At 47.3% G+C, this 27,166-nt stretch overlaps 1 protein-coding gene across 3 annotated transcripts in view; it reads left to right on the forward strand.

Annotated features, from left to right (window-relative positions):
• Window positions 1–27,166, forward strand: part of LOC134966239 (leukocyte receptor cluster member 8 homolog) — a 188,795-nt gene that overhangs the window by 63,467 nt on the left and 98,162 nt on the right. For all 3 annotated transcript variants that reach the window (XM_063942818.1, XM_063942817.1, XM_063942816.1), the window contains 2 exons: window positions 1,318–1,474; window positions 13,639–13,740. In XM_063942818.1, the coding sequence (XP_063798888.1) occupies window positions 1,318–1,474; window positions 13,639–13,740 (259 nt within the window). The remainder of the gene's footprint in view (window positions 1–1,317; window positions 1,475–13,638; window positions 13,741–27,166) is intronic.

Genomic DNA, 27,166 nt, shown 5'->3' on the forward strand with positions numbered 1-27,166 from the left:
TAAGGGGGTGTTGCACATTCAGCCACCCTTTGTTCCTCCTACTGCTCCGTGGGACCTCAATGTGGTGTTGACCTTTCTCCAGTCTGATTGGTTTGGACCCTTACATAAGGTTGCTTTAAAATAACTGACATGGAAGACATTAATGTTGCTGGCCTTGGCTTCGGCTCGGCGAGTGTCAGAACTGGGGGCCTTGTCCTGTGAGAGCCCATACTTGGTGTTTCATCAGGATAGGTCGGAGCTCAGAACTCGCCCACAGTTTTTGCCAAAAGTGGTATCTGCTTTTCATGTAAATCAACCAATCGTGGTTCCAGCCTTAGCTAACACTTCAGTTGCTCCAAAGTCCCTGGATGTTGTGAGGGTTTTGAGGATTTACGTAAAAAGGACTGATCGTCACAGGAAGTCTGACACGCTTTTTGTCTTTTACGATGCTACGAAAATTGGTCGTCTTGCCTCCAAGCAGTCCATTGATCGTTGGCTCAAATTGACTATTCAGCACGCCTATACTTCGGCTGCTCTGCCGCTGCAGAGTTTGGTTCAGTCCCACTCCACAAGGTCGGTGGGTTCTTCCTGGGCAGCTGCCTGGGGCATCTCGGCCTTACAGTTGTGCCGTGCAGCAACTTGGTCTGGTGTGAACACCTTTGTTAAGTTCTACAGGTTTGACACCTTGGCCAAACATGACCTTAAGTTTGATCAGGCGGTGTTGCAGGGGTCTCATCCCTCTCCCACCCATTCTGGGAGCTTTGGGACGTCCCCATGGTAATATACTGTTCCCAGTATCCACTAGGACGTTAGAGAAAACAGGAATTTAGTACCTACCGGTAATTCCTTTTCTCGTAGTCCGTAGTGGATACTGGGCACCTGCCTCTGTGCTTCGTTTTCTTGCTTACCTGGTTGTAAGTGTTATTGAATGGGTTTGCTGTTGCTTCCCTGTTCCATGTTTGGTTAGCATTGCTATCCTTATATTATTAGCGTTGCTTTCCTCTGTTCCGGTTAGCTCTGCAATCTTATTTTTTGTGTGTTGGTTCGTTACCTCACCGCTTTATGTGTTATACCCTTCTCTCAAAGTATGTCCGTCTCCTCGGGCACAGTGTCCTAGACTGAGTCTGCTTGGAAGGGCATAGAGGGAAGGAGCCAACACACTATTGATTTCTAAAAGGGCCATGCTCCAGTGGACCCGATCTATACCCCATGGTAATATACTATTACCCAGTATCCACTGCGGACTACGAGAAAAGAAATTACCCGTAGGTATTAAATTCCTATTTTTATTTTATTTTTTACATTGTGTTTGTGAATGTGTTTGAACTGTTCTTACAGGGGTCAGCAATACAATATCGGCAGAGAGAATAGTTCTGACGCTCCGATGCATGAGAATCCTGAGTGGGAGAAAGCGCGACAAGCTTTGGCAAGCATCACTAAGGCCAATAGTACTGCTGCTAGTAAGGAATCAAATGATGGGCAAGCTAATGAGCAGGTAATGACCAGGTGACAGTGTGTACTAATAACAGCGACCTCTGTAATATTACTTTAGTATTGGGACCGTTACATAAATAGTGCCTGGACACACTATCAGAAATGCTCACAATAAAGGAATTTCTCTATCGTCCTAGTGGATGCTGGGGTTCCTGAAAGGACCATGGGGAATAGCGGCTCCGCAGGAGACAGGGCACAAAAGTAAAGCTTTCCGATCAGGTGGTGTGCACTGGCTCCTCCCCCTATGACCCTCCTCCAAGCCAGTTAGATTTTTGTGCCCGGCCGAGAAGGGTGCAATCTAGGTGGCTCTCCTAAAGAGCTGCTTAGAAAAGTTTAGCTTAGGTTTTTTATTTTACAGTGAGTCCTGCTGGCAACAGGATCACTGCAACGAGGGACTTAGGGGAGAAGAAGTGAACTCACCTGCGTGCAGGATGGATTGGCTTCTTGGCTACTGGACATCAGCTCCAGAGGGACGATCACAGGTACAGCCTGGATGGTCACCGGAGCCTTGCCGCCGGCCCCCTTGCAGATGCTGAAGTAAGAAGAGGTCCAGAATCGGCGGCAGAAGACTCCTCAGTCTTCTAAAGGTAGCGCACAGCACTGCAGCTGTGCGCCATTTTCCTCTCAGCACACTTCACACGGCAGTCACTGAGGGTGCAGGGCGCTGGGAGGGGGGCGCCCTGGGAGGCAAATGAATACCTATTTTGGCTAAAAATACCTCACATATAGCCTCCGGAGGCTATATGGAGATATTTAACCCCTGCCAGAATCCGTTAAGAGCGGGAGACGAGGCCGCCGAAAAAGGGGCGGGGCCTATCTCCTCAGCACACAGCGCCATTTTCCCTCACAGAAAGGCTGGAGGGAAGGCTCCCAGGCTCTCCCCTGCACTGCACTACAGAAACAGGGTTAAAACAGAGAGGGGGGGCACTAATTTGGCGTTAGAAATATAAAAAAGATGCTATAAGGGAAAACACTTATATAAGGTTGTCCCTATATAATTATAGCGTTTTTTGTGTGTGCTGGTAAACTCTCCCTCTGTCTCTCCAAAGGGCTAGTGGGTCCTGTCCTCTATCAGAGCATTCCCTGTGTGTGTGCTGTGTGTCGGTACGTGTGTGTCGACATGTATGAGGACGATGTTGGTGAGGAGGCGGAGCAATTGCCTGTAATGGTGATGTCACTCTCTAGGGAGTCGACACCGGAATGGATGGCTTATTTAGGGAATTACGTGATAATGTCAACACGCTGCAAGGTCGGTTGACGACATGAGACGGCCGACAAACAATTAGTACCGGTCCAGACGTCTCAAAAACACCGTCAGGGGTTTTAAAACGCCCGTTTACTTTAGTCGGTCGACACAGACACAGACAGGGACACTGAATCCAGTGTCGACGGTGAATAAACAAACGTATTCCTTATTAGGGCCACACGTTAAAGGCAATGAAGGAGGTGTTACATATTTCTGATACTACAAGTACCACAAAAGAGGGTATTATGTGGGATGTGAAAAAACTACCGTAGTTTTTCCTGAATCAGATAAATTAAATAAAGTGTGTGATGATGCGTGGGTTCCCCCCGATAGAAAATTATGGGCGGTATACCCTTTCCCGCCAGAAGTTAGGGCGCGTTGGGAAACACCCCTTAGGGTGGATAAGGCGCTCACACGCTTATCAAAACAAGTGGCGGTACCGTCTATAGATAGGGCCGTCCTCAAGGACCAGCTGACAGGAGGCTGGAAAATATCATAAAAAGTATATACACACATACTGGTGTTATACTGCGACCAGCGATCGCCTCAGCCTGGATGTGCAGAGCTGGGGTGGCTTGGTCGGATTCCCTGACTAAAAATATTGATACCCTTGACAGGGACAGTATTTTATTGACTATAGAGCATTTAAAGGATGCATTTCTATATATGCGAGATGCACAGAGGGATATTTGCACTCTGGCATCAAGAGTAAATGCGATGTCCATATCTGCCAGAAGATGTTATGGACACGACAGTGGTCAGGTGATGCAGATTCCAAACGGCACAAAGGTGTATTGCCGTATAAAGGAAGAGGAGTTATTTGGGGTCGGTCCATCGGACCTGGTGGCCACGGCAACTGCTGGAAAATCCGCCGTTTTTACCCTAAGTCACATCTCTGCAGAAAAAGACACCGTCTTTTCAGCCTCAGTCCTTTCGTCCCTATAAGATCATATCTGCCCAGGGATAGAGGAAAGGGAAGAAGACTGCAGCAGGCAGCCCATTCCCAGGAACAGAAGCGTTCCACCGCTTCTGACAAGTTCTCAGCATGGCGCTGAGACCGTACAGGACCCCTGGATCCTACAAGTAGTATCCCAGGGGTACAGATTGGAATGTCGAGACGTTTCCCCTTCGCAGGCTCCTGAAGTCTGCTTTACCAAGGTCTCCCTCCGACAAGGAGGCAGTATGGGAAAAAAATTCACAAGCTGTATTCCCAGCAGGTGATAATTAAATTACCCCTCCTACTACAAGAAAAGGGGTATTATTCCACACTATATTGTGGTACTGAAGCCAGAAGGCTAGGTGAGACTTATTCTAAAAAATTTTTTGAACACTTACAAAGGTTCAAATCAAGATGGAGTCACTCAGAGCAGTGATAACGAACCAGGAAGAAGGGGACTATATAGTGTCCCGGGACATCAGGGATGCTTACCTCTATGTCCCAAATTTGCCCTTCTCACTAAGGGTACCTCAGGTTCGTGGTGCAGAACTGTCACTATCAGTTTCAGACGCTGCCGTTTGGATTGTCCACGGCACCCCGGGTCTTTACCAAGGTAATGGCCGAAATGATGATTCTTCTTCGAAGAAAAGGCGTCTTAATTATCCCTTACTTGGACGATCTCCTGATAAGGGCATAGTCCAGGGAACAGTTGGAGGTCGGAGTAGCACTATCTCGGATACTGCTACAACAGCACGGGTGGATTCTAAATATTCCAAAATCGCAGCTGATCCCGACGACACGTCTGCTGTGCCTAGGGATGATTCTGGACACAGTCCAGAAAAAGGTGTTTCTCCCGGAAGAGAAAGCCAGGGAGTTATCCGAGCTAGTCAGGAACCTCCTAAAAACAGTGCAGCATTGCACAAGGGTCCTGGTAAAAATGGTGGCTTCCTACGAAGAAATTCCATTCGGCAGATTTCACGCAAGAACTTTTCAGTGGGATCTGCTGGACAAATGGTCCGGATCGCATCTTCAGATGCATCAGCGGATAACCCTATATCCAAGGACAAGGGTGTCTCTCCTGTGGTGGTTATAGAGTGCTCATCTTCTAGAGGGCCGCAGATTCGGCATTCAGGATTGGATGCTGGTGACCACGGAGCCCAGCCCGAGAGGCTGGGGAGCAGTCACACAAGGAAAAAATTTCCAGGGAGTGTGATCAAGTCTGGAGACTTTTCTCCACATAAATATACTGGAGCTAAGGGTAAATTTATAATGCTCTAAGCTTAGCAAGACCTCTGCTTCAAGGTCAGCCGGTATTGATCCAGTGGGAAAAACATCACGGCAGTCGCCCACGTAAACAGACAGGGCGACACAAGAAGCAGGAGGGCAATGGCAAAAACTGCAAGGACTTTTCGCTGGGCGGAAAATCATGTGATAGCACTGTCAGCAGTGTTTCATCCCGGGAATGGAAACTGGGAAGCAGACTTCCTCAGCAGGCACGACCTCCACCCGGGAGAGTGGAAACTTCATCGGGAAGTTTTTTCCACATGATTGTAAACCGTTGGGAAATACCAAAGGTGGACATGATGGCGTCCCGTCTGAACAAAAAACGGGACAGGTATTGCGCCAGGTCAAGAGACCCTCAGGCAATAGCTGTGGACGTTCTGGTAACACCGTGGGTGTACCAGTCGGTGTATGTGTTCCCTCCTCTGCTTCTCATACCTAAGGTGCTGAGAATTATAAGACGTAGAGGAGTAAGAACTATACTCATGGCTCCGGATTGGCCAAGAAGGACTTGGTACCCGGAACTTCAAGAGATGCTTACAGAGGTCTTATGGCCTCTGCCGCTAAGAAGGGACTTGCTTCAGCAAGTACCATGTCTGTTCCAAGACTTACCGCAGCTGCGTTTGTCGGCATGGCGGTGGAAAGCCGGATCCTAAGGGAAAAAGGCATTCCGGAAGAGGTCATTCCTACCCTGGTCAAAGCCAGAAAGGAGGTGACCGCACAACATTATCACCACATGTGGCGAAAATATGTTGCGTGGTGTGAGGCCAGGAAGGCCCCACAAAGAAATTCCAACTCGGTCGTTTCCTGCATTTCCTGCAAACAGGAGTGTCTATGGGCCTCAAATTGGGGTCCATTAAGGTTCAAATTTCGGCCCTGTCGATTTTCTTCCAGAAAGAATTGGCTTCAGTTCCTGAAGTCCAGAAGTTTGTCAAGGGAGTATTGCATATACAACCCCCTTTTGTGCCTCCAGTGGCACTGTGGGATCTCAACGTAGTTCTGGGATTCCTCAAATCACATCGGTTTAAAACCAGTCAAATCTGTGGATTTGAAGCATCTCACATGAAAAGTGACCATGCTCTTGGCCCTGGCCTGGACCAGGCGAGTGTCAAATTGGTGGTTTTTTCTCAAAAAAAGCCCATATCTGTTTGTCCATTCGGACAGGGCAGAGCTGCGGACTCGTCCCCAGTTCTCTCCCTAAGGTGGTGTCAGTGTTTCACCTGAACCAGCTTATTGTGGTGCCTTGCACCTACTAGGGACTTGGAGGACTCCAAGTTGCTAGATGTTGTCAGGGCCCTGAAAATATGTTCCAGGACGGCTGGAGTCAGGAAAACTGACTTGCTGTTATCCTGTATGCACCCAACAAACTGGGTGCTCTTGCTTCTAAGCAGACTATTGCTAGTTGGATGTGTAATACAATTCAGCTTGCACATTCTGTGGCAGGCCTGCCACAGCCAAAATATGTAAATGCCCATTCCACAAGGAAGGTGGGCTCATCTTGGGCGGCTGCCCGAGGGGTCTCGGCTTTACAACTTTGCCGAGCAGCTACTTGGTCAGGGGCAAACACGTTTGCTAAATTCTACAAATTTGATACCCTGGCTAAGGAGGACCTGGAGTTCTCTCATTCGGTGCTGCAGAGTCATCCGCACTCTCCCGCCCGTTTGGGAGCTTTGGTATAATCCCCATGGTCCTTTCAGGAACCCCAGCATCCACTAGGACGATAGGGAAAATAAGAATTTACTTACCGATAATTCTATTTCTCGGAGTCCGTAGTGGATGCTGGGCGCCCATCCCAAGTGCGGATTATCTGCAATACTTGTACATAGTTACAAAAATCGGGTTATTATTGTTGTGAGCCATCTTTTCAGAGGCTCCGCTGTTATCATACTGTTAACTGGGTTTAGATCACAAGTTGTACGGTGTGATTGGTGTGGCTGGTATGAGTCTTACCCGGGATTCAAAATTCCTCCCTTATTGTGTACGCTCGTCCGGGCACAGTACCTAACTGGCTTGGAGGAGGGTCATAGGGGGAGGAGCCAGTGCACACCACCTGATCGGAAAGCTTTACTTTTGTGCCCTGTCTCCTGCGGAGCCGCTATTCCCCATGGTCCTTTCAGGAACCCCAGCATCCACTACGGACTCCGAGAAATAGAATTATCGGTAAGTAAATTCTTATTTTCCCTGCATTCTCCTATTGGTTTGTAAAGTTTGACATTTGCAAATTGGAGCTTTCAGTTTTGTATAAAAGGCCGTTATAGTTAACAACTCGTTTATGGTCATTACTCAGTTGCTGTTTCTATAATCTAATTTTGGAGTATACAGTGTATCCGGAAAGTATTCACAGTGCTACACTTTTTCCACATTTTGTTATGTTACAGCCTTATTCCAAAATGGAATAAATTAATTTCTCTTACGTCCTAAAGGATACTGGGGTTCCATTTAGTACCATGGGGTATAGACGGGTCCACTAGGAGCCATGGCCACTTTAAGAATTTGATAGTGTGCGCTAGCTCCTCCCTCTATGCCCCTCCTACCAGACTCAGTTTAGGAAATGTGCCCGGAGGAGCCGGTCACGCTTATGGAAGCTCCTGAAGAGGTTTCTGTATTTATTTTATATGTTTATTTTCAGGCAGGGCTGGATGGGCACCAGTCTGCCTGCTTCGTGGGACTTAGGGGGGGGGGGGCAGCCCAACCTCTTGAAGGTTAATGGTCTCGTTCCCCGCTGACAGGACACTGAGGGAACTATTTGCAAGCCCCACCACGGCGAGCTTACATTCCCGCAGCACGCCGCCACTCCTAACAGAGCCAGAAGCATGAAGAGTGGTGAGTACTAACCCGGCGTCCCGGTTAGCGGGTCGCCAGCCATTATGACTGCATGAGGGTACGGAGATGCACGGCTTCTAACTGGTGCAGAATGCGTCTCCAGACACAGTACACAGCTGCGTCTCCGTACACAGTACCCACACTGGCAAAAACAGCCATAAAACTGTTTTCTCTCCATTTTAAGCACCAGGTTACCTCAGCCAGTATAAAAAAAGCAGGAGGACCACGTGCCATTGAGGGGGCGGGGCCTTCACTATGAGAGGATCCGGCAGCTCACCAGCGCCAGTTTCCCTCTGCAGTGGACACAGACGCTGACTGACAGGGACGTGCAGCTTCTCCGGTGTGACTCCAGTTTACCTCAGCGGTACCAGGGGGTCATAGCAGAGGGGGGGGGGGGGGGGGGAGGAGGGAACCTAGTCTGCGACCTGGCTAAGCTTGGCATTAGTGATAAGGGCGCAGTGGGGGCTGGCTCCAAATAACTCTGTCTCACCCTGAAGAGCTCTTTGTTGGTTAATTGTGCTTAACCTTTTTCCTGTGTGTGTGTGTGTGTGTGTGTGTGTGTGTCACATTTACATTATGTCAGGCAAAGAGTGTGTTTCTCTTCACCAGGGGGCTCACTACTGGGTATTCTGGGCAGTGCACTTTCCCAGAATAGCGGGGCAGAACCGGAGTGGGTTAATTCCATTAAAGGAATGATATTCAATATTTCTATGAAATTGTCCTGCAATGAGAAAGAGACACAATACTTAAGACAGACTGTGGATGAGTTTATGAAGAGAGACTCCGTCCACAAACCAGCGTCTCAATCCCCTCCCATTTGTCCGCAAAAACGATCTCTGGCCCATATCCTGCAGTCTGACTCTGACGGGTCAGACATGGAGGAGGGTGAGGTGGATTTGGGGGGGGGGATGCTACTCTATTGCAGGGAATAGAAGCTCTTACAGAGGCTATCAGAGATGTTCTGCAAATTCCTGATAAGGTGTCAGAGGAATGTGAGGAATCTTATTTTAATGTAAAAAAAAGTCCTGTCACTTTTCCTGTATCAGAGGAATTGAATACCCTGTTTGAAGAACCATGGGTTAATCCTGGTAAGACATTTCAAATCCCTAAAAGGTTGCTCTCATCTTTTCCTTTTCCTCTGCAGGATAGGAAAAAATGGGAAAATCCACCGATAGTGATCGCATCAGTCTCTGGACTGTCACGAAAGATTGTATTGCCTGTCCCTGGTGCAGCCTCCCTAAAAGACACGGCTAATCGTAAAATTGAGACTACACTCAAATCATTGTACACAGCTGCTGGGGTGGCCAAAGACCCACTACTGCATGTGCGTGGATCACAAAAGCCATTGCTAAATGGTCAGGTAACCTAATTGAGGGATTAGATTCCTTGTCTAGGGGGATGTTGTTTTACTCCTGCAGCATATACAGGACTCTGCAAATTTTATGTTGGAAGCCATAAAAGAGATTGGCTTGCTTAATGCACGCACCACCGCTATGGCAGTGTCAGCATGCAGGGGCTTGTGGCTACACCAGTGGACTGCTGACGCGGACTCCAGGAACGGCGTGGAAGACCTACCATTCACAGGGGAGGCCTTTTTTGGAGATGAACTAGACAAATGTATCTCCAGAGCTACGACTGTTAAGTCTACGTATCTTCCTTCCGCAGCTTCCGCAGCCAGGAAGGCTTATTCAGCTTCAAATTTACAGTCCTTTCGGACGGCAACGTTTTAAGGACAAATCCAGAGGTGCTTCTACGGCCTCCAGAGGCGCAAGAGGCAAACCACACAAACTAGCAACTGCAGGCACTCAGGAACAGAGCTCAGGCTCTGCTTCCTCATAGCCTTCAGCATGACGGTGGACCGCAATGCCTGGAAGGCCGTCGGGTGGGAGCCCGACTACAATTCTTCAGTCACATCTGGTCAAGTTCGTGCCGGGATCTCTGGGTCATAGATCTTCTTTCCCAGGGCTACAGACTGGAGTTCCAAGAGCTCCCACCTCAGATTCTTCAAATCAGGCTTACCTGTTTCATAAGAGGCAAGTATAACTTTACAGCATGCCATCCAAAATCTGGTACAGACTCCGGTCATTGCTCCAGTTCCACCTTATCTGCAAAACAAGTGGTACTATTCCAACTTGTTTGTAGTAACGAAACTGGACGGTTCGGTACGGCTGATTTTCAACCTCAAGTCCTTGAACCCATTCTTAAGAGTGTTCAAGTTCAAGATGGAGTCTCTGAGAGCGGTGATCTCAGGTCTGGAGGAGGGGGAATTCCTTGTGTCTCTGGATATCAAGTATACGTACCTTCATATTCCGATCTGGCCGCCTCATCAGGCTTATCTACGGTTTGCACTGCACGACTGTCACTACCAGTTCCAGGCCCTGCCATTTGGTCTCTCTGCGGCACCAAAGGTGTTCATCAAAGTGATTTGCAGAAAGTGTTCCTTCCGTTGGAAAAGGCATTGGTAATCCAGTCGATGGTTCGGGATGTCCTGAAGTCAACCCAGATATCGGTGCATCTATGCTTTCGCCTTCTGGGGAAAATGGTGGCCTCTTACGAGGCGCTCTAATATGGAAGGTTTCACGCAAGACCCTTCCAGCTCACCGGGTCGCATCTTCACATGCAACAGAGGTTCCATCTGTTGCCAAAAGCCAGGATCTCCCTTCTGTTGTGGCTACAGACTTCTCACCTCGTCGAGGGTCGGAGGTTCGGAATTCAAAACTGGATTCTGTTAACAATGGACGCAAGCCTCAGAGGTTGGGGAACAGTCATGCAGGGGGTGCAGTTTCAAGGAATATGGTCAAGTCAGGAAGTCATCCTTCCAGTCAACATTCTGGAACTCAAGGCCATATACAACACCCTCCTGCAGGCCTCCTAGCTTCTTCAAGATTGGGCAATTCTGGTCCAATCTGACAATGTGACGTACATAAACCGACAGGGCAGAACGAAAAGCAGAAAAAACGCTGTGACGTTGTCATTCTGGGAATAGACAACTGAGAAGCAGACTTCCTCATCAGATCAAACCTTCACCCGGAAGTATTCAGGTGCTTAACACGTTGATGGGGATATCCTTAGATCGTCATGATGGCCTCTCGTCTCAACTATAAGCTCAAGCAGTATTGTTCCAGGTCGAGAGACCCACAGGCAGTGGCGATAGACGCTCTGACGACTCCAGGGGCCTATCAGATGGTGTACGAGTTTCCTCCACTTCCTCTGCACCCAAAGATTCTATAAATAATAAAAAGGGAAAGGTTCAAGCAATACTCATTGTCCGGACTGGCCAATAAAGGCCTGGTACACGGACCTTCTGAAGATGCTCCTCGAAGATTTGTGGCCTCTACCTCTTCACGCGGGCCTTCTGCAACAGGGCCCGTTCGTCTATCAGGACTTACCACGGCTACGTTTGACGGCATGGAAGTTGAACGGCTGATTCTAGCCAGCAGAGGGATTCCTCACAAGGTCATCCCAACTTCGATCCAAGCCAAGAAGGGGGTAACGTCTAAAACATTACCACCGTATTTGGAAGAAATACGTCTCTTGGTGTGAGAGCAGAAATTATTCTCCGGTGGAATTTCATCTAGGACGTTTCCTGCTTTTTCTGCAGTTGGGTGTGGATCTGGGCCTACGTCTAGGCTTCATAAAAGTCCAGATTTCGGCCTTGGCCATTTTCTTTCAAAAACAATTGGCTTCTCTCGCTGAGGTCCAGACATTCTTGAAAGGTGTTCTGCACATTCAACCTTCCTTTTGTGCCTCCCACGGCACCTTGGGATCTCAATTTGGTACTGCAGTTCCTCCAATCGGACTGGTTTGAACCGTTACAGGAGGTGAATGTAAAATATCTTATGTGAAAGACCGTCACATGGTTGGCCTTGGCTTCAGCAAGACGTGTGTCAGAGCTGGGGGTTTTGTCTCACAAGAGCCCTATTTAGTTTTCCATGACGACAGAGCTGAACTCAGAACTCGTCAACAAATTCTTCCTAAAATGGTGTCTGCGTTTCACATCAACCAACCTATTGTGGTTCCGGTTGTTACAGACACCTCTGCTACTTCAAAGTCTTTTGGATGTTTGAGGGCTTTGAAAGAGTATGTAAAGCGAACAGCTCGTCACAGAAAATCGGACTCGCTGTTTGTTCTTTATAATCCCAATAAAATCTGACTCGCTATCGAGCATGCTTATTCCACGACAAGTTTGTCGGTTCCAAAATATGTACAGGCCCACTCAGCTAGGTCGGTGGGTACTTCCTGGGTGGCTGCCCGGGGTGTCTCTGCTTTACAGTTCTGCCGAGCAGCTACTTGGTCGGGGTCGAACACGTTTGCTGAGTTCTAAAAGTTCGATACTTTGGCCTCTGAGGACCTTCAGTTTGGGCAATCAGTTCTGCAGGAACCTCAGCACTCTCCCACCCATTTTTGGGAGCTTTGGTACATCTTCATGGTACTAAATGGAACCCAAGTATCCTCTAGGACGTAAGAGAAAATAGGATTTTAATTGCCTACCGGTAAATCCTTTTCTCGTAGTCTGTAGAGAATACTGGGCACCCTCCCGATGCTTCGTTCTTCCTGCACTGTTGCTTGGTTAAGTATTATTTGTTCAGCTGTTGCTGTTCCTGTTTAAAGTTGGGTTAGCATAGCTTTCCTCTGGTTTGTGTGTGCTGGTACGGAATCTCAACACTATCCTTTATATCCTTCTCTCAAAGTATGTCTGTGTCCTCGGGCACAGTTTCTAGGCTGAGTCTGGTAGGAGGGGCATAGAGGGAGGAGCCGTCCCACACTCAAATTCTTAAAGTTCCCATGGCTCCTAGTGGACCAGTCTATACCCCATGGTACTAAATAGAACCCCAGTATCCTCTACGGAGTACGAGAAAAGGATTTACCGGTAGGTAATTAAAATCCAATAATTTTTTTCCCCCTCAAAATTTTGCACACAATACCCCATAATGACAATGTGAAAAAAGTGTGTTTGAGATTTTTGCTAATTTATTATAAATAAAAAAACTAAGGGGTAGACTAGATGGTCCAAGTGGTTTTTATCTGATGTCAAATTCTGTTTCTATGTAAGTACCGTATATACTCGAGTATAAGTCGACCCGAATATAAGCCGAGGCACCTAATTCTACCACAAAAACCTGGGAAAACTTATTGACTCGAGTATAAGCCTATGGTGGGAAATGCAGCTCTAGCCGTACACAGCCCTCAGTGCCAGATATGCCCTCATACTGCCAGATATGCCCCACAGTGCCTGATGTGCCAGATATGCCCTCATGCTGCCAAATATGCCCCTCATGCTGCCAGATATGCCCCTCATGCTGCCAGATATGCCCCTCATGCTGCCACATATGCCCCTCATGCTGCCACATATGCCCCACAGTGCCAGATATGCCCCTCATGCTGCCAGATATGCCCCTCATGCTGCCAGATATGCCCCTCATGCTGCCACATATGCTCCCTCCCCAAGTGCCAAATATGCTCCCCCAGTGCCTGTTACTTACCCCTCCGTCGATCCCGCGCTGTCTTCTGAAGGAGGGACACAGAGCGCACAGCGCGCGCCTCTCCTGTGTCCCTCCAGCATCTCCGGCGGCCGCGGCGGGTCTATTAAAGGAAGTGCCGGTTCGTGATCAGAGGTCACGAACGGGTACTTCCTTTAATAGACCCGCCGCTGCTGCCGGAGATGCAGGAGGGACACAGGAGAGGCGCGCGCTGTGCGCTCTGTGTCCCTCCCTCACACTGCACTGCCACTGACTCGAGTATAAGCCGAGGTGGCTTTTTCAGCACAAAAAAAAGTGCTGAAAAAGTCTGCTTATACTCGAGTATATACGGTACATTCATATTACTAAAATGTATTAGTAAAAGTGTCTGCAAATATTTTTTTTCTGTTCCCTGACAGTATTCGGCATCACAAGAGGAGGCATCTGTGCAGCAGCAGTATTTTCAGTGGTATTCTTCACAGTATAATTATCCATATGCGTACAACTACTATTACCCGGCGGTATGTATCTATTGTGTCTTCTGTTGTAAAGCGGTTTTCTGTGTTTTTTATTTTTGTAAGATTAATCTTCCTGGAATGTAACATAGTAACTGAGGTTAAAAAAAGACAATTGTCCATCGAGTTCAACCTATTTGTCTATTTCTCTCTCAGGCAGGGAATTCCAAACACGTATTGTCCTTACTGTGAAAAAACCTTTTCGCCTCAATGTGCGGAAACTCTTCTCCTCTAACCTAAGCGAGTGACCACGTGTTCTCTGTGCTGATGTTATAGAAAACAGGTCCCTCCCAAGCTCTGTGTATTGACCCCTTATGTATTTGTAGATGTTGATCATGTCCCCTCTTAGTCTCCTCTTTTCCAATGTAAACATGCCTAGCCTTGCAAGCCTTTCCTCGTATTCCAGCGTCTCCATGCCCTTGATTAGTTTGGTCGCCCGCCTCTGAACCTTTTCTAGCTCCAGGATATCCTTTTTGTAATATGGTGCCCAAAATTGCACACAGTATTCAAGATGTGGCCTCGGTAGTGATTTATATAATGGGAGTATAATACTCTCGTCCCTTGCATCAATTCCCCGTTTTATGCATGCTAATATCTTATTAGCCTTCTTTGCTGCACTCCTACTTTTGGTACTGCTGCTTAATTTGTTATCTATGTGAACCCCTAAGTCAGGCCTGGCCAACCTGTGGCTCTCCAGCTGTTGTGAAACTACACTTCCCAGCATGCTCTGTCATAGTTTTAACTTTCCCTAATAGCAAAACTGTGGCAGGGCATGCTGGGAAGTGTAGTTTCACAACAGCTGGGGAGCCACAGGTTGGCCAGGCCTGCCCTAAGTCTTTTTCCAGTACAGAATCCCCTAATATTACCCCATTTTGTATGTAGGTGTAATTTTTGGTCTTGCCCCCACAGTGCATTACGTTACACTTGTCTGTGTCCAATCTCATTCTCCATTTTGCTGGCCATGCTTCCAGTTTAGTTAAGTCGTTCTGAAGATACTCAGCATCGCCCTCCATATTTATAACTTTACACAATATGGTATCGTCTGCGAAAATTGACACCATGCTCTCTAGACCTACTGTTAGGTCGTTGATGAAAATGTTGAACAAAAGTGGTCCATGTACAGACCCTTGTGGCACACCACTTAGTACTTTTAGTCCAATTGAAAATGATCCATTGACCACAACTTCCTGCTTCCTATTATCTAACCAGTTATTGACCCAAGTGCATATTATGCTCCCTAGCCCTATTTCTTGTAGCTTATAGATAAGACGCATGTGTGGTACAGTGTCGAAAGCTTTGGCAAAGTCTAAAAAGATTATATCCATCTCCTTACCTAAATGTATTTCCTAATGGTTGGGATAAATGTATCCTGGGGAATTTAAAGGGTTCCCCCTGTGGCAAACATTAATTAAAAAAAAACCCGCAATTCTGTTTTCTTTGCATTCCAACTTACTAACGCACATGTTAGCAATGGTAGCAACACATTTATAAAAACTTTTTAGCCCAAATCCTTGTTACAACTTTTGTGAATCAGAGATGTAATGGGTAACAAAAGCTACTTTCTGCTGTGGGGTACACTGGGCTCCACAGGGATTGACATTGGGGCGTAGAGTAGGATCTTGATCCGAGGCACCAACAGGCTAAAAGCTTTGACCTTCTTCCCAGAATGCATAGCGTTGCCTCCTCTATAACCCCGCCTCTGTGCACAGGAGCTCAGTTTTGTAGTTGGTGCCATGCAGTGCAGGCATACAACAGGTGGGCTTCTCCAGCAGCCCTCAGAAGAGCATTTTTTAAGTGAAAAATTAAGACTTCAAGGGCTGCAGCAGAGACACTGTCTGTGTTAGATGTCAGTCAGACATCTCCTGCTGCAGCTCCATCACCTCCCCCAGCGGTGCTGTATACTCCCACGCCTTGGTTGCCGGGTACTTACAGCGGAGGCTCCGGTTTTCTTCAGTCAGGCACACACACACCACCGCAGCTCTCCAGGATCGTGTGGCCGCATTCAGGGAGGAGGTAAGTAGGTCCCCCAGGCGGGACCCGCTGTAAACCGCGATCCGGCGCGGCCGGCCGCGCGCGCTGGCGTGGACACTGTGGCAGTACAGGGACCCCACTAGACCACCAAGGCAAGGGCACAGGTCGGGTTCTCTCAAAAATCCGTTTGCGAAGGCCCGCAGTACCCGGTGGTGAAGTCCAGCAAGGGGATAAGGCTCTGACCTGTAGCCCAGCCCCAGGCCGCCATTTAGAGTAAATGTTCCCGCCCTGGAGCTGCATCTCTCTCTATCTCTCTCTCTCTCTCTCTCTCTCTCTCTGCGTTTTGGCGCTATTAGGACAAGCTGAGCTGATCCTGGGACTGTTTGGGCAAATCCTCCTATGTAAAGCCGCCTGCATGTCAGCGCTGTGCATTTTACAGGACACTTAAGTATTCTACATGTCTGACAGTGTTAATTAAGAAAAAGTGCATTTAGTCAGGGTTATTTAGTACAAGTACCGTTGTGATATACATCCAGTCTTTACTGTGCATTGATATACCTATTGAGTGTATAGCTATACTTAGTATTACTCTGTATTGCGAGTCCAGTGCAGTTTTATTGCATGTCATAATTTCTACATTGTACAATGTGACTACAGTATATGTGTGCATATAGCTGCTGTGTGACCTCCATTTCAGTTATCTCACTCTGATTGCTATCCCTATATTCTGTAACCTGAGGGGGCTAAGTGCGTCAGGATTATTACTTTAATATAGGTGTTTCACAAGATATACTTATTGTGTAGTTTTTCTCTGTGATTTTTAGTCACCATATACCTCTGGAACTCTGTTTGTGCTAATACACTACACGGGGGTTCTTGTCAGGTGTTGTGTTGCTGATATTGTACTGGGTTGCCTTGAATTGAGCTTTCAGACATGTCGGCTACAAGAGGCGACGGAGCTGGGGCTGATCCCACATTGGGTGGTGGTGACGCTGCAGACACATTTGAGGAAAACATAGCAGCAGAGAGTTCAGGTTCTGGGGGTTCCCTACCCCCCAGTGGGACCGTAGTAACGGGTGCATAATGACCCTCATTGGGCTACTTTCTCTACGTTATTGAATACGCTGGTAACTAGACTTACGCCCCCTATGGGACCTCCTGTACCGGTGCAACCGCTTATGGTCCCTGCGGTTAATCCGCCATGGGCAGGTCAACTGTCCACTCAGAGCAATTGAACCAATCACTGACTAAACAGAAATCTCACCCTCGTCCGCCTAAGACCAAGGGGTCCTCTAAGCGGGCTATTACTTCCTCACAATCCACCAACATTTCAGACACCTCATCTGATGAGGATGGCGTATATACTGACCCCACAGACACTGATAATTCTGATGGGGAATCTATTTCACAGGTGGATGTTCCTGACTTGTTGGAGGCTATCAGGCTCATTCTTCAAATTACTGATGACCCAGAGCCTGATACTGCCCCTAAGAAACTGGACAGATTTAAACGTCAGAAAGTGGTTAAACAGGTTTTGCCTCACTCTGACCATTTAGTTGACATACGTCAGGAATCCTGGGAAAATCCAGGAAAGAAATTCACGCCCACAAGAAGATGCTAGCTCGCTATCCCCTCGCGGCGGAGCTAAGTAAAAATTGGGAGACACTCCCGCCAGTGGATTCGTAAGTGGCGCGGCTGGTGGTATCCTCAGCTCTGCCTGTAACTACCGTCACGTCTCTGAAAGAACAGACGGATAAGCGTGTGGAGGGTTGTTTAAAGGCAATTTACACCCTAGCAGGTGCTGCACATCGGCCCACCATTGCAGAGACTTGGGCTGCAGAGGCTATTGAAGCGTGGGCTCAGGAGTTGGAAGCTGAGCTGCCTTCCAACGTTTCTGATCATGCTAGACAATGTCTATCGTATATTGTCACAGCTTCTCATTACATTAAGGAAGCGGCTTCTGATGCCGGTATTCTGGCGGCCAAGGCATCTACTACGTCCATTTTGGCTTGCCGGATTCTCTGGTTGCGGTCCTGGTCTGTGCATCTGGACTCTAAGAAAACCCTGGAGGTGCTCCCTTTTAAGGGAGACATTTTTTTTGGAGAAGACTTCAATAAGATAGTGGCTGACTTAGCCTCTGCTAAAACTTCCTTTCGCTCCTTTCGTCGCACTTCCAAACCCACTAAGCCCAAACCTAAACGTGCCTTGGCTACCCGTCAGCCTGCTTCCAAAACTGACAAGCCTGCTGCATGACGGTGCGGGCCTCCCTCTGGGTGAGGAATGGTTGAAGACCACTTCCGATGCCTGGGTTAAGGGAAGTAGTCACTCGAGGTTACGCCGTATCCGGCAAGAATCATCGTCCTCATCGATTTTGCCTGACAGACGTCCCTTCAGATCAGGTGAAGGCAAAAGCTCTTCATTCGGTGGTACAGTCCCTCCTGGACACAGGAGTGGTAGTACAGGTGCCTCTGGCTCAGAGAGGCAAGGGGTACTATTCACCGCTGTTCCTTGTCCCGAAACTGAATGGGTCCTCTCGGCCCATTCTCAACCTCAAGTACTTGAACAAATTTGTGAGGGTCTCCAAGTTTCGTATGGAAACTCTTCGCTCTATTGTTCTGGCTGTGGAACCTGGATTATATGGTCTTCCTGGACATACAGGATGCTTACCTGCATATTCCCATTGCAATGTCACATCAGCAGTACCTGAGGTTTGCGATTGGCAACCTCCATTACCAATTTCGGGCGTTCTCTTTTGGTTTGACCACGGCTCCGCGAGTCTTCACCAAGGTCATGGCGGTAATGACGGCTGTACTACGCCATCAAGGGGTCAGGATCCTGCCGTATCTGGACGTCTTGTTGATCCTGGCGAATTCCCCAGAAATTCTCCTACGCCATCTGGATCTGACGCTTCAGTTTCTGCAAGCCCACGGGTGGCTCATCAACTGGAAGAAATCTTCCCTGGTCCCTGCTCATGGAATGGTGCACATGGGGGCGTTGTTAGACACTCACAAACAGCGGTGGTTCTTGTCTCAGGAGAAGGTCCCGAAGCTTCAGGACAGGATTCGATGCTTCCTATCTCGTCCGCAAGTGTCGATACATTCGGCGATGCAAGTGCTAGGTCTCACGGTGTCTGCTTTCGACGTGGTGGAGTACGCTCAATTCCATTCCCGCCCTCTACAGAAATTGATTCTTGCTAAAAGGGACGGCCTACCTCACCGGATCAGGTCTCGCATGAGTTCCTTGTCTCTGGAGATCCGTCTGTCAATGAGCTGGTGGCTTCAGGACCAACTATTGAGCAGGGGTCATCCCTTCTGGATCTCCAACTGGGTCCTTCTGACAACGGATGCCAGTCTGAGAGGTTGGGGCGCGGTGTTGGAGCAACACTCCCTTCAGGGTCGGTGGACCAAAGAGGAGTCTCTCCTCCCGATAAACATTCTGGAACTGCGGGCGATGTTAAATGCTCTGAACTTGGCCCAGCATTTAATACAGAATAGACCTGTTCAAGTACAATCGGATAACGCCACCACGGTGGCGTACATAAATCATCAAGGCGGCACTCGCAGCTGCATGGCAATGAGGGAAGTATAAAAATTTCTTCAGTGGGCAGAACGCCATCTGCCAGCCATATCGGAAATGTTCATTCCGGGGGTCCTAAACTGGGAAGTGGACTTCCTCAGTCGTCAAGACATACACGCCGGATAAGTGGAGTCTCCATCCAGAAGTGTTTCAACTCCTAGTGGACACGTTGGGCCTCCCAGATGTGGACCTGATGGCGTCTCGACACAATCACAAGGTTCCGGTCTTCGGAGCAAGGACAACGGATCCTCAAGCAACGTTCGTGGACGCTCTGGCACTTCCATGGAACTTTCAGCTGCCATACATGTTCCCTCCGGTGTCACTCCTGCCCAGATTAATAAGGAAGTTCAAGCAAGAAGGAGGAATCCTACTTCTGATCGCTCCCGCGTGGCCCAGACGGCATTGGTTCTCAGACCTTCAGGGTCTCTCGATAGAGCGTCCCCTTCTACTTCCGCTGCGACCAGATCTCCTCGTTCAGGGCCCCTGTGTATATCAGGATGTAGCCCGGTTGGCTTTGACGGCGTGGCTCTTGAAACTTCCATCTTGAGGGCCAAAGGATTTTCTGAGGCAGTCATTCAAACTATGTTGAAGGCCCGGAAACCGGCTTCTGCTCGGATTTATCATAGGGTCTGGAATTCTTACTTTGCTTGGTGCGCCACTAACAATCATGATGCTTACAAGTTTAGTACGGCCAAACCTTTGGCCTTTCTACAACAGGGCCTGGGCTTGGGCCTTCGTCTGGCCTCCATCAAGGTTCATATTTCTGCCTTGTCTGGTTCCAGAGAAAAATTGCGACTTTACCTGATGTTCATACGTTCACTCAGGGTGTGTTGCGTATTCAACCTCTTTTTGTCCCGCCTGTGGCTCCTTGGGACTTGTCAGTGGTTCTGGAGGCGTTGCTAGGGTCTCGGTTTGAGCCCCTTGAATCTGCAGACCTTAAGTGGCTTTCTCTTAAGGTATTGTTTCTGCTGGCTATTGCCTCTGCTAGACTGGTGTCGGATCTGGGTGCCTTGTCTTGTAGGTCCCCATATCTAATTTTTCACCGTGACCGGGTGGTTCTTAGAACACGTCCCGGGTACTTACCTAAGGTGGTGTCTTCTTTCCTCCTTAATCAGGAGATCGTGGTTCCGGCCTTTGCCTCTCCTGACTTTTCTTCCAAAGAGCGGTCTTGTACAGGCTGGCCTTCCAGCTCCTGCTATCATCAAGGCCCATTCTACTTGGTCTGTTGGACCTTCTTGGGTGGCCCGCCGTGGTGCGTCCCTTGAACAATTGTGCAAGGCGGCTACGTGGTCCTCGGTGAACACGTTCATAAGGTTCTATGCCTTTGATAATTCCGCCTCCCAGGATGCTTCATTTGGACGCCGGGTTCTTGTGCCCGCTACAGTGCGTCCCCTCCCATGAGGAACTGCTTTAGGACATCCCCAATGTCATTCCCTGTGGAGCCCAGTGTACCCCGCTGCAGAAAACGAGATTTATGGTAAGAACTTATCGTTGTTAAAGCTCTTTCTGCGAGGTACACTGGGCTCCACAGGGCGCCCACCCTGACGCACTTAGCTTCTTTGGGTTGGTATGGCCATAGCCGCTGACACTTTCTCCTGTCGTGAGAATGTGGTGTATGTGGCTACTAACGGTTGTCGTCTTTTACCTGCTACTGCATTGGACTGGTTAACAAAAACTGAGCTCCTGTGACGGAGGCGGGTTTATAGAGGAGGCGGCGCTATGTATTCTGGGAAGAAGGTCAAAGCTTTTAGCCTGTTGGTGCCTCGGATCAAGATCGTACTCTACACCCCAATGTCATTTCCTGTGGAGCCCAGTATACCTCGCAGAAAGAGATTTAACAACGGTAAGTTCTTACCAGAAATCTCGTTTTCAACAGATAAGAGCTGGACCCAGTGAACTAGCCATGCTATACACAGTAGCCCCTTCTACTTTAGGCTAGGGATGGCCATCTGTGTGTTATCCATCGATGGTAACATTGATGGATAACCTCTATGGTGTAAAACCATCGATGGTTTTACACATCGATGGTCATCCCTACATTATTGTAAAATGAGTTGCGGGCCAATCAGAGCCCGGGGGCATGGCTCAGTGGGTGTCAGGGGGCAGGGCTAAGCTCAGTGCCCTGACACTTTGAAGAAGAAGAAAAAAAATATTCGGTAGCAGTGAACCATCGATGGCGGGAAACCATCTGGTTCTCCCCCCCCATCGATGGTCTGTGACCGATGATGAATACTTTTACCATCGATTTCGAATCATCGATGGTCGATGGCTATCCCTACTCCTGGCTTCACATGATTTGGATTGCTGATAGTCGGGGCAGTATAATTGTTCTTGCGTGTTTGATTTGGGGACACTATTCAATTGGGGGATTTTTTTTTGGGGGGGAAGGGGGGGGTGGTGGAGGTGTTTGTGCCGATTTCACCCTGCAGTGCCGGTTTAACCATGTTAAATTGCTAAACACCAGCTAAAGTGCTTGGCATGACGCGAAATGCCAGCATCGGCAGCTGTTGGCACATGAACGGAGCGACCATTGAATTGATTGACCATCCCCAAATTAATACCTCCCCAATTGTGTTAATAAACAAGCCCTTTCTAGCATATAACTTGTAATGTGTCCCTTCCCCCTGACACACTCTCCTCATTTAGAAGTCCAAAAAGGCTAAAGAAGAGTTCTCGTGTTTCACCCTGTGTTCTCGGCTTTTATTTTCTGATGGCTAGGTGGTTGGGTGCTTTTCCCGCTCAATCTTTAGTTGCTTACTAATGGAATGATTTAATTTGAAAAGATGCACAGTCAACTGCACCATACTTCATACATTTTACCTCCCAGACCCTGTTGTATGCACAATGTAAGGACACCATATACAGTGTACAGAATCATGCGGAGTGCATGTAGCCAGTTCATTGTGCTGGAAAGTACAATCTTACGCTGCAGCTGACTGTGTTGACCTTTGTATTCTTATTAAGCTTGAATGGCACACTTACATTTTGTAGAGCAAAATTTTGAATATGCCAACGCTGAAACGTGTATGCCTCAAAGTGGTGCCTCAAATTCATATTCTAATATGTGGCAGTACGTTCAGTTCATGCTGCTGCATGGCAATACCCCCCATTGGTAATATGACAACTACTGTGCTCCCTCCCCCGGGTCCCCCCCCCCCCCCCCCCCCTGTCAAATACATAGCAGCACATTCATTTGTAGGTGTGAAATTTTTAAATCCCTGCTGTGCAGAGTTCACCTATTCTATTGCTGGACTGAAAATGAGATGCATCGCTGCATCATTCTGCAGTGGGTTACACTTGTCCAAAATTGACAAATTTCTTCTGCGGGGTACACTGGGCTCCACAGGGAATAACATTGGTGTGTAGAGTTGGGTCTTGATCCGAGGCACCAACAGGCTAAAAACTTTGACTGTTCCCAGGATGCACTGCACCGCCTCCTCTATATAACGCCTCCTCCGTGCACAGGAGCTCAGTTTTAAAGTCGGTGCCTGCAGTGCAGGTCACTAACAGAGGGGGCTGCCTGAGGCAGCCCTGAAGACTTTGAAAAATTAAGAAAGCTTTTACCGTGCTGCGGCTCGATCACCTCCCCTTGGCTTCGCTGTATACTCCTGCGGCCTGGTTCTCGGGTACTTACAGCGGAGACGCACTGGTATTTTGGCACACCGCCGCTGCATCATCTCCAGGATCGCGTAGCTGCAGGATTTGGGGAGGAGGTAAGAGAGTCCCCCAGGGGGACCCGCCGGGTACAAATTGCGATTTGCGCGCGGTCCATGGTAGACGGACCGCATGGCTGGCGTGGACACTGTACTGCTAAGGGACCCCACTTTATCCACCAGGGCAGTAAACGGAGCACAGACATGTATTTTAGGCTCCACTAAGTACCGGTGGTGAAGTCCAGCACTGTGGGGATAGAGCTCTGCCTGTAGCCCCTCCCCCTAGCTCTGGGCGCCATCTACTGCAGATGTTCCCGCCCTGGAGCTGCTTTCACTTTCCCCTCACTCCCTGCTGAGACCTGGCGCCATTTTTAGCTAAGGGACGCTCTCTATGGGATTGCTGGATGCTGTCTCCTCTGTATAGCCGCCTGTTCCAGCACCGTGCTTATACAGGACACTTGAGTATTCTACCTGTCATTTGACTGTGTTAGTTATGAAATAAGTGTGTTGCTGACAGAATAGGTGATACAATTATTCTGTTATATACATCCAGTACTGCTGTGCATTGTTATATCTCTATATATAGAGCTGTGCATATACATATCTGTTATTTTATGTAAATTGCCTGTCCAGTGCAGTATTGTTGTTGTGTACATTATTCCTGCATTGTGTTTGTGACTGAGTGTGCCATATAGCTACTGTGTGTGCTCTCCTTTTCAAATGTATCACACCCTTGCTATCACTATATTCTGAACCCTGTGAGGATAAGTATTTCAGGGTCCACATTTATTTGAATATAAATATAAATTTATAGTGCTACACAGTCTATACATCTCAGTGCATTTTTTTCTGTGTATTTTTAGTCACGCCATACCAATTAATTTCTCTGTTTGTGTCCTGCTTTTATTAGCACATAAATCAGGGGATTGCGGTATTACTATTGTTTGGCTGTATTGTACTGTGTGCCCTATGGCTACATTCCTCATAATGCCGAGTCTCTTCAGAACGACTTAGTTAAATTAGAAGCATGGGCAGCCAAATGGAGAATGCGCTTCAACACAGACACAGAGAATGCGCTTCAACACAGACAAGTGTAAGGTAATGCACTGTGGTAACAAGAACATAAATTACACCTACCTACTAAATGGGGTAAAATTAGGGGATTCTGTACTGGAAAAGGACTTAGGTGTCCTCATAGATAGCAAGCTAAGCAGTAGTACCCAAAGTAGGACTGCAGCAAAGAAGGGTAATAAGATATTAGCATGCATAAAACGGGGTATTGATGCTAGGGACGAGAGTATTATACTCCCGTTATATAAATCACTAGTGAGGCCACACCTTGAATACTGTGTACAATTCTGGGCACCGTACTACAAAAAGGATATCCTGGAGCTTGAAAAGGTACAGAGGAGGGCGACCAAACTAATTAAGGGCATGGAGACGATGGAATACAAGGAAAGGCTTGAAAGACTAGGCATGTTTACATTGGAAAAGCGGAGACTAAGAGGGGATATGATCAACATCTACAAATATATAAGGGGACAATACACAGAGCTTGTGCGGGACCTGTTTTTGGTTAGATCAACACAGAGGACTCGTGGACACTCGCTCAGGTTAGAGGAGAGGAGATTCCGCACAATACGGCGTAAAGGCTTTTTCACGGTAAGGACAATACACGTTTGGAATTCCCTGCCCGAGGGAGTTGTAATGGCGGAATCTGTCAACACCTTTAAGAATGGGTTAGATAAATTCCTAATGGATAAGGATATCCAGGGGTATGGTGCATAGTCTTGCATTATAGTTACTATAAATAGGGATAAAATGTAACGGCTGACAGCAGCATCAGTCAGAAATTTTAGTCAAATCATCATGCATAGGAGACCACAAATAGGTTGAACTTGATGGACAATTGTCTTTTTTCAACCTGAGATACTATGTTACTATGTAATGTCTGCCACACAGGGCAGAAATTCCGTCCGTGGACGCTCCTGCATCCGGCAGTGCTGCTTCCACAGATTTACCGACGGGGGAACCTGCTGCTGGGGATGTGGGTATTGGGTCCCTTACATCTCCCTCTCCACCTGTGGCCACCGTAGGCCACCTTTTCTTGTATGTTAAATACTTTGGAAACACGTCTTACGCCCCCTGTGGGACTGCCTGTGCCATTGCAGCCACAAATTGTCCCTGTAGCTAACCCGCCTTGGGTGGACACACTTATCTAACCAGATACAGGTTTTGAATAAATCCTTGGTTAAACTGAAGTCTACATCTCAGCCCCCTTCGGCTAAGGGGTCCTCTAAGCGTGTGATTTCCTCCTCTCAATCCACTCATGTTTCAGATACTACTTCTAATGAAGATGGGGCCTATACTGATCTCACTGATTCTGACTCAGTGGACTCTGATGGGGAGCATGTACCTCAGGTTGATGTCCCTGAATTATTGGAAGCTATCAAAATGGTTCTCCAGATTGATGATATAGGCCGCCTGGTATCAACGCATCTGATGATGAATTGTTACTAAAGCAAATTGAAAGAGCAGCAGGAGTAGGAGACATAGTAGTGATGGGAGATTTTAACTATCCAGAGATAAACTGGAAAAACGATTCATGTGATACTGCTAGGGGCAATATGTTTTTAAACACACTAAATGATAACTACTTAGTCCAACTAATTGAGGAACCAACTAGGTACAATGCAATCTTAGACCTGGTATTAACAAACAATGGGGATTTGGTATCGGGTATTATAGTAGGGGAACCCATAGGAAACAGCGACCACAATATGGTCACATTCAATATCAGTTTCTACAAACAGCCCTATACTGGCTCAACTAGGACTCTAAACTTTAGCAAAGCAAATTTTGAAAAGTTGAGGGTATTTTTCAGGGATATTGAATGGGAAGGTTTGTTTTTAGGAAAAAATACTACGGAGAAATGGGAGGTACTAAAATTCCTGCTAGCTAAAAATACACTCAAATATATTCCTATGAGTAGCAAAAAAGGGAATAAAAATCATAAACCGATGTGGCTTAACAAAAAGATTAAGGAACTTATGGGCAAGAAAAGGCGAGCATTTAAAAAATACAAATCTGACGGGGAAGCAGAGTCACTTCAGCACTATAAGGAATGTAACAAAAATTGCAAAAAGGAAGTAAGAGCAGCTAAAGTAGAAACTGAAAAACTAGTAGCAAAGGAAAGCAAAGCGAATCCCCAAAAATTATTTAAATACATTAATAGCAAGAGATTAAAGAAGGAGAGTATAGGCCCTTTAAAAGACAAGTTGGGAGTCTTAAGCAAAAATGATAATGACATAGCGGACACACTAAATGAGTTTTTTTCAACAGTATTCACTAGAGAGGACCCAATTCAGGGACTGACACACAATCTCAATAATGAGAATATCCCACTGATAGGTACTTATTTAAGCGAGGAAGTAGTCTGTGACCGATTAAAACATTTAAAGATTAATAAACACCAGGGCCCGATGGTATTCATCCAAGGGTTCTAATGGAGCTTCACTCTGAACTGGCAAAACCGCTATCTTTGATCTTTGAGGATTCAGTTATATCAGGTATGGTTCCCAAAGATTGGCGTATAGCGGAAGTAGTGCCTATATTCAAAAAGGGAAGTAAAGCTGAACCAGATAATTATAGACCAGTTAGTCTTACATCTATAGTGGGGAAAGTATTGGAAGGTATTCTAAGAGATAGTATTCAGAAGTTCCTTGAAACCAATAAGGTCATTAAAAGGAATCAACATGGGTTTATGAAGGACAGATCCTGTCAAACCAACTTACTTGGCTTTTATGAAACTGTAAGCGCAAACCTAGATCAGGGTAAAGACGTGGATGTAATCTTTTTAGACTTTGCCAAAGCGTTCGATACTGTACCCCACACATGAAGAAAGACAGAAAATACACTAAGCGCTTAGGTTAGTGTGACTGCAATATGATCGTCAGCCGCCTCTTGTATAAGGGGATTGCCAATCCCTTAATCCACAAAAGTACCAAAAAAAACCAAGTGGCGCTTAACAATCATATAGTATAAAATATTTAATAAAAATACACATTAAATACAATGCAACAACCTCCCGGGGGTGTAAGACAATTATTAAAACATCACAATAATGTTGTGCAGCAGTGTGATAGATCAAAACACCTGATATTTGGTTAGAATACAGGTTGCAAACATGAAAAATAGCCACTGTACCACACATGAGACTTATCTACAAGCTA

The sequence above is a fragment of the Pseudophryne corroboree genome, chromosome 10, assembly GCF_028390025.1.
Source record: "Pseudophryne corroboree isolate aPseCor3 chromosome 10, aPseCor3.hap2, whole genome shotgun sequence".
Classification (NCBI taxonomy): Eukaryota; Metazoa; Chordata; class Amphibia; order Anura; family Myobatrachidae; genus Pseudophryne; species Pseudophryne corroboree.